The sequence below is a fragment of the Chionomys nivalis genome, chromosome 5, assembly GCF_950005125.1.
Source record: "Chionomys nivalis chromosome 5, mChiNiv1.1, whole genome shotgun sequence".
NCBI classification, from domain to species: Eukaryota; Metazoa; Chordata; class Mammalia; order Rodentia; family Cricetidae; genus Chionomys; species Chionomys nivalis.
The window spans coordinates 88,356,395-88,363,920 of record NC_080090.1 but is presented as its reverse complement, the minus strand read 5'-3'; the positions used below and the strand labels follow the sequence as shown (position 1 = coordinate 88,363,920).

Here is a 7,526-nt window from a genome sequence, read left to right as displayed (position 1 = left end):
ACCTCCAGCTCCAGCGCCCTTGCCACTTTAAGAGCCGGTGCTCCGGGAAGAGCCGAAGCCGGTCCCTTACCGAGGTGTCGCGAGAAGCGCCACCGCGGCTACTTCTCGCGATGTTTGGCGGCGCGAAAGGCGGCCATTTTGGGGTCCCCCCCGCTGGTTGCTCCGGCGGCGTCTCCCAGGCTGCGGCTGGGACCAAAGCCGGCCCCGCTGGTGGCCGGCCGGCCGACACGATGTGGCGGCTCCGCTGCAAGGCCAAGGGTGGCACCCACGTTTTGCAGGGGCTGTCCAGCCGGACCCGCTTACGGGAACTTCAGGGCCAAATCGCCGCTATCACCGGCATCGCTCCGGGTTGTCAGCGAATCCTCGTCGGCTACCCGCCCGAGTGCCTGGATCTCAGCGACCGGGACATCACTCTTGGGGACCTGCCCATCCAGTCAGGTACGGGCACCGGCTGCGGCCGGGGAAGTCCTGGAGGACGTTGAGGGGAGTGAAGCCAGTAAGGCAAGGTGCCGGTGGGCCAGCTAGGGGCTTCGAGGACCGGAGCTCCGGCAAGGCAGGGACAAGTGTCAAGTCCTTTCCGTGTGGTTGGGAGAAAAAGCCCAGAGCCTTGAAGTTCCCGGTTCCCCAAGCCTGCTTCCAGGTCAGCCTCGGGACCATCTCATTCGTTTTGTTTTCTCTGTTTTTCCAAAGGACAGCAGGACCCTTTTCCGGTGGTACGATGTTTTTGTTTTTTGTTTTGTTTGGATTTTTTACCCCCTGGTCCTGGTCAGCAGGCCAGCAGTTGAGATACCGATTTTGTCTTATTGTTTTTCCCTTTTGTTAATTTGTTTTTATAGTTTGTTACGTGTACAACTTTTCTCGGACTGTATTAGCTGTAGAGTTTCGTTCCCAGAATTAAAACTTGAACATCAGTGTTGATCAAGAGCTTTTCCAGTCTGTGTCAAGGGCCCTCTAAACATCAGTTGGTTTAGTCATGCCAACTGCCAGGAGAACACCCTAGTCACCTACCGAGTCTGTGGTGAACATCTGAAAAGTGCGTGGTTTTTAATTGCAGAATACAGGAGATTTTGTTTTCAGCTTACCTTTATACGTAAGAGTTTTTGTCACTAAGTTGAGATGCAGCTTGAAGCATTTTGCTCCTTTTTCCTTGCCAAAGACACAGTGGACTAAACAACAAACAAAACTTAAGTGTTACTGGACTCTTGTTTACAGAATCGGGTTCTCCTTGGTAACCCACTTTATGCTTTAACTCACTTGGCTCATAATTTACCAGGTTGGCTAATAAACACCCCATCTGTAATTCCTCTGCACTTCTGGGTCTGCTTTATTTTTCACAGGTGACATGCTGATTGTTGAAGAAGACCAAACCAGACCAAAAGCTTCACCTACATTGTCAAAACGTGGTGCTCCTAGCTATGGCAGGGAAGCTTTGCCTGTGCTTACCAGAACCGCAGTCCCGGCGGACAACTCTTGCCTCTTTACCAGTGTGTACTATGTCGTTGAAGGAGGAGTCTTGAATCCAGGTTGTGCCCCTGACATGAGACGCCTCATAGCACAAATTGTAGCCAGTAATCCAGACTTGTATAGCGAGGCGATCCTGGGAAAGACAAACGAAGAGTACTGTGAATGGATCAAAAGGGATGACACTTGGGGGGGCGCGATTGAGATATCCATTCTGTCTAAGTTCTACCAATGTGAAATATGTGTAGTAGATACACAGACAGTCAGAATTGATCGTTTTGGGGAAGATGCGGGCTATACCAAAAGGGTTCTGCTCATCTACGATGGCATCCACTATGATCCACTTCAGCGTAACTTCCCTGATCCAGACACTCCTCCTCTAACCATTTTCTCCTCAAATGATGATATTGTTCTTGTCCAAGCACTGGAATTAGCTGATGAAGCTAGAAGAAAGAGACAGTTTACTGACGTAAACCGCTTCACCCTGAGATGCATGATATGTCAGAAGGGGTTGACTGGACAAGCGGAAGCAAGGGACCATGCCAGGGAGACAGGCCACACCAACTTTGGAGAGGTGTGATCTGTTCATGGTAAGAGTTGGAGCCTACTACCTCACAGATCCAGAAGGCTCTGGGTTCTCCAATAAGCTATTCATAACCCTACAGAGTAGAAGAACACATGCTTGGACCATCCTTTTGACTTAAACCAGTAAGGCTGACGCTGAAATTCCTTGTTAAGATTAAAATTAGTGTGCAAGTTTACAGGTGTGTGGCTACGCTAGTGGCATGCCCTCTTTCTACTGGGGTGATGGAATAGGTGGCTTGGGCCACCTGAAGACTGAAGTCTATTATAAACCAGCACCCAGCAGCTTTAACTTACAGAAGAAAACATCTTATTGTAGGTAATGTGAAAGCCTTGCGGAGGGTCACTGGACATGCACCACAGTGTCTCCAGTAATCGGTTCCTTTTAATAACTTGGAATGAGTTGGTAGTTTCTAAATTCTGAATTGATTCATCAAATGAAGATGCTCAGAATTGTCAAAACTTTTTATATTGCAATTTGGTAGACTTTATAAGTGTATCTAACAACTTCTGAGTGCATAAAAAGCAATTTTACAGGGATGCCTGTGTTTCTTGAGAATGTTGTCTAAAACAGGAATGGGGTCCTGTTTGAGATTTCTGGCATATAAAAGTAGAATGTATAAGAGGGAAAGGTGCCTGAAGCAGCTTACTGAAGCTTTAAAAGACTGTTGGCCTCTTGTTTTAATGCAATTCATGTGTTGCTGTTTGTCACATTAGATAATTTTATCTTTTAAATGAGCAGGGTATGCCTTTTTAATTGCTAATTTAGTTTAAAATTCAAGAAGTATCTTGAAGTTTGAGTGGTGGCTTTTTTGTTTTTGTTTTCTTTTGCTGTGCTACATATCAGTTTGTCTGGAGGGATCTCATTTCCTCAGCCTTCCTGCTCAAAGCCTCCAAACAGGTCTTCCTCTAAAGTGTTAATGCTGTGCAGGCTTTGATAACTTCGTAACAGTCTTTTTCATAGATAGCAGTGTTCCTAGCTCCACTTTGTTCTTTTCGACATTCCACATTTCTGCAAGTTAGTACTTTACCTGTGATCTTTGACTTTCAGTTTTTAAATAACTGATTGGGTTTGTTTCGCTTCCAAAATATGAAAAGTTATAAAATCCTTGCCTTATACAGCTCTCTGAGAATCCTGCTACCTAGATCAGATATGTAGCCATTTGCTTGATGGATTGATCCTCAAGGCACACCCACTCAAAACTTAGCTTCTCTACAGAATCTTCCAGGTAAAATCTTCTACCTCCTAATTCTTGTAAAGATCAGGGATCTTTACGTTATAGTGTGTTGTGCATTCTGTCATACAATGTAAAGAGGCATACTGTTGTGAAGTTTTCTTATTTCCATCCCATATTTATTAAGTAGCTTAGACAAACATTGGTGTACTTTAGACGCATCTTTTCCCGTCTATCTTAGCAAATGTTTTTAAATTAAGGTCAACCCTTAGCCATTTACTTGGTAATGGTAACTTAATGTAAAATTAAGGAATGTTAACTTTAGAGAAAGTTCCTTTAAGGAACAGTTGAACAAGTCACAAAGTACGCTTCAGTCATCAGGTGACAGACAGTCCTTCTTGATTTGAGACAGCGTCTCCCCATGTGTTTCTAGCTGGCCTGGAATTTGCTATATCGTCCAGGCTCCTCAAACTTGAAGTAATCCTTCTGCCTCAACCTCCTGAGAGTACAAGCAGGGACCACCACACCTGGCCAGATGACTTTTCTTGAATACCCTTTGTGCACATAGCCAGTCAGGCAATGACAGTTACTATATAAATTGAAAATATTTAATTTTGTTTTTTTTTTCACTGAGCCTTAAAGATAGCACCAATGAGCTTAGAACACTGAACATTTGGCATTCGTGATATTTAATTTAATTTAATAAGATATTTAATTTAAAACTGTACATTAAAAATATAGCACTGGGTAACATCCATCAAATCGAGTTTTTTGCTTCATATTTAAAAAGTTTTCCTTCCTGTACCACTTGAGCATCCAAATTTAATGTTTCTAAAATTTTGGATCCAGACCTTTGTTCATGCAACAAGTATTTATTGAATAACTTATAATGTGTCAGGCATGTTCTATTTTTTGAGAATAAATTCCTGTCACTTTAAATTTGAGTCTATGTCATCTACAGAGGATTAGTTTAGTAAATGTAAAGAAACAAAATGAGCACTGGTGTCTTAAAAATCAAACCCTTCGTTCTAAGTGTTTTTTATACATCTTATTTAGTATTTATTTAGGGACAATTTCTTATCCTATTTAATCTTTTCTGGTTTGTCCAGTTTCCAGGGAGGCACTGATAGTCAAATGGCTTTCAAACAGTGTTTTAATTATTTGACATGAGAACTGGTGTTAGAGTAGTGTTCTGGTTGTAGAACATTCAAAGTGAAGCATTATATGCAAATTATTTAATTATTAATTTATGTTCATTCTAAATACAAGCTAGTAAGTCTCAATATAAAGGGTTTGTTGTTTTGTATTTTTTCTTGTGCTTATTAAGCTCTTGAAATATTTATTAATGTGAGTAAACTCATTTTGAGAATTTTGAAGAATCTGTGAATTTAGTTGCACCATAACTAAAAGAAACTTTGTCCTACTGAAACCCTTCTTGTTTGTTAGGTTGTTGTCTGTCCTGCAAGAATTTCTTTTTTAATTAAAATGACACAACTTATATTAATGTGGTAGAATACTAGTGCTAGAATAAAAATTATACTCTTGCCCCTGCTACCCCATCCTTCCCACACTCTTCTTTGGATTAAAGACTCGGTGTGTTTTTATGAAGATACTCTCCCTAGTCATGGTATTGGCCCGAATTAATGTACCTGGAAATTTTGTGACGTGGCAGCCACAGGAAGACGTCGGTGTTACCACATCTTTTGCTAGTGATTCATGGCTGATTTCTTAATTGACCTCCATGAATGAGAAGTGGGCATAATGAAATGGCTACTGGCCAACCTAACCCTGTTTTTAGAAACTAATACCATTATGCCGTTTGAATATTCTGTCGAGTTCCAGTCCCAGAAAACAAGAATCCAAAAGTTGCATTACTTACTACCTATATATTCCCCTCACTGCTCATGCACAACTTGCTTGTCTGTCTAGCTTCCTCCCTTCAAGCTGCCCTAGCTTAATTTTCTGTCCTTTTGGAAAATATACAGTAGGATATATGTGAAATTAAGTAACAATGATCCATAGACACAAATTATATAACATGTTATATATTAAAAATCAGGTGGCCTTCTTAAATTTACATATACTAAGAATTACATTTTTCATGTGTTGAAATTTTTTTTTTTTTTTTTGCAGCACTTTAAATTAGAGAATAGGAGTTTACATAGCCTTCTAGAGATCCCGAGGACAGGAAAGATGCAACCTTGAGCTGCCAGCCATCAGCTCTTCATCAGTTATTACCATCAGTATTTGCTGTATCTTATGAGAAAGTCTAATTTCAGTCACTGTTGGGAGCGTGGTCTGTGCCCTTACATAAGAAATGCTACTTCTCTAATGAGATTGCTATCACTTGTTTTACAGTATTCAAAATTTGTTTACAGCACAGAGTTTTAAAATTCATCAAACCTTTTTTAGATTCATCAAATAGCTCATTTTAAAGTAAGCATATTTTAGGGAGATTGTTTTTTGAGTAGGATATGCAAGCAGCATTTTTAAGGAACACTTGATTTGAATAAGCTAGTTTGTTTCTCCTAGAGATAGGCATCAAACCAGGGCTTTGTGCTTGCTAGGGTAAGTAAATGCTAGCTGATCAGCATCCCTAGCCCCAGGATGTATTCTTAATAACCACTGTAATATGTCAGCACATCCCACTCAATGAATGGAAGATATCCTCGATTGTAATAAAGGATTTTTTGTCAAAAATTAGCATTTTGTTTATAGTGCTTTGAATATTTCATTAGGAAAACAAAGTATTATGTTGATACTGAATTATGGATATATGTCTTAATTTAATAGAAAAAAGTACCACTAAAAAGAAAATGTACAAGGTAATGAATGTAAGTAAGCATTTTGCATGGCACTCTTTTTACTTTTGTTTTTAAACACATTAGCCTGTATGTAGGAATGTAAGGATAGTGAAGGTATTATTTGGTTAAGTTATAGGTCAAGAGGTTGAGAATTTCTACTGAGTTGATGTGGCTTGCCACCAGAACTGGTATAGAATGTTTAGTTGAGTGTAATCCCAAGTTATTTAAAGGACAAGAGTTTCCATTTCACATTTTGTGCCATTCAGGACTCAAGGTGTCACAAGAAATATATTTATACCAAATTCATTTTTCCTTTAAGAATGCCTAAAAGTACATATAGCATGTTAAAATGATAAGGAATGAAAAATAGTCTGTAGTGCCTGTATTAACACAGAAGAGGCAGAGCTCCTTAAATAATAAAATAATCTTAAAGCCTGAAATACAGAGCTCTAGAACATAATTGCAAAGGGGCCAAACAACCAGGAGTTGTTTTCTTGGCATAAGAAAATGTATTCTTAGTGAAGATGGACAGTATTGCTTTCAAAATGTTCCCTTGTCTGTTTGCCAGCAAGTTTTCAAAGTTCATGCATTGCTGCAGCCTGGAAGATGTCTAGCTTCATTTTATATAACTCATGATTTTGCCTTTGTTATTAAGATGCATTCATTTTGTTTATGACATGTGATTTTTCAATATCTAAATGTCTGAAGTGACTTGTTTTAAAGGAATAAATTAAGTAAAAACATTGTTGTGTGAGCATGTTTTGGGGTTGGGGCAAAGGGCTAGCAAAGAATACTACACTCAAGTTACATATTACCAACCCAGACCACAGCTTGGATTTGTGTACCTGATTCCCACGCCCTTTGAGTAGCTAAGTGTTTCTCTTTCTCATGCAGGAAAGTCACTCAAAATTTCTCTTCGCTGACTGTATTTATACAGTTTAAACCCTTTGCTGATGGATTGTTTAAATGGAAAGGTTGAGTGTGCCTGTTTTATGCTGGAATAGGATCTGCATGGGCTTCCACCTATTTGAAAATGATGACGTCTCTATAATTTTTAAGTGTCAGCAATTAAATACTAGAAACCCTGGAGTTGTTAGGGTTGGCCAGAGCTTAGGTTTTCTAACTTGATCTGAGTCCACAAATATACACAGCACACAAACCAACAATAGAAAGAAATGGATGCCTTAATATTTTTTAAAGACTCAAATACTGTGAAGATTTTTGCATTATGGGAATGATACTAGAAGTCAGTCGGTCTGTACCATCTTGAAAAATATTTTAATATTTGCTATAAAATAATTACAAAAAACCTTCCTCATTTCAAATGGTATTAAAATATACACACGCAAATCTGGGTTTTTCTTCCCCTTATCCCGATAAAGTTGGGAAAAGAGTGTCTTGGCTGTGGTAGAGGTGCAAAGCAGGACATCCGTTTGTGGCAGGTGCATACTTTCCGAAGTGATACAGATTTTACATCTCCAAACCTGAAATAAGGCAATCAAGA

At 39.7% G+C, this 7,526-nt stretch overlaps 1 protein-coding gene across 1 annotated transcript; it reads left to right on the top strand.

Moving 5' to 3' along the window:
• The first annotated feature begins 29 nt into the window (after nucleotides 1–29).
• Nucleotides 30–6,758, top strand: Yod1 (YOD1 deubiquitinase). The gene is made up of 2 exons (XM_057769959.1): nucleotides 30–438; nucleotides 1,338–6,758. Exons 1-2 carry the CDS (start codon nucleotides 111–113, stop codon nucleotides 2,039–2,041), a joined length of 1,032 nt encoding a protein of 343 aa, XP_057625942.1. The 5' UTR covers nucleotides 30–110; the 3' UTR covers nucleotides 2,042–6,758.
• The last annotated feature ends 768 nt before the right edge of the window (nucleotides 6,759–7,526 follow it).

Bases quoted from the DNA above. Each gene is read 5' to 3' on its own strand.
- Yod1 (XM_057769959.1), top strand. From the start codon at position 111: ATGTTTGGCGGCGCGAAAGGCGGCCATTTTGGGGTCCCCCCCGCTGGT. The intron at 439-1,337 runs GTACGGGCACCG...TATTTTTCACAG, and splicing joins GGACCTGCCCATCCAGTCAG to GTGACATGCTGATTGTTGAA.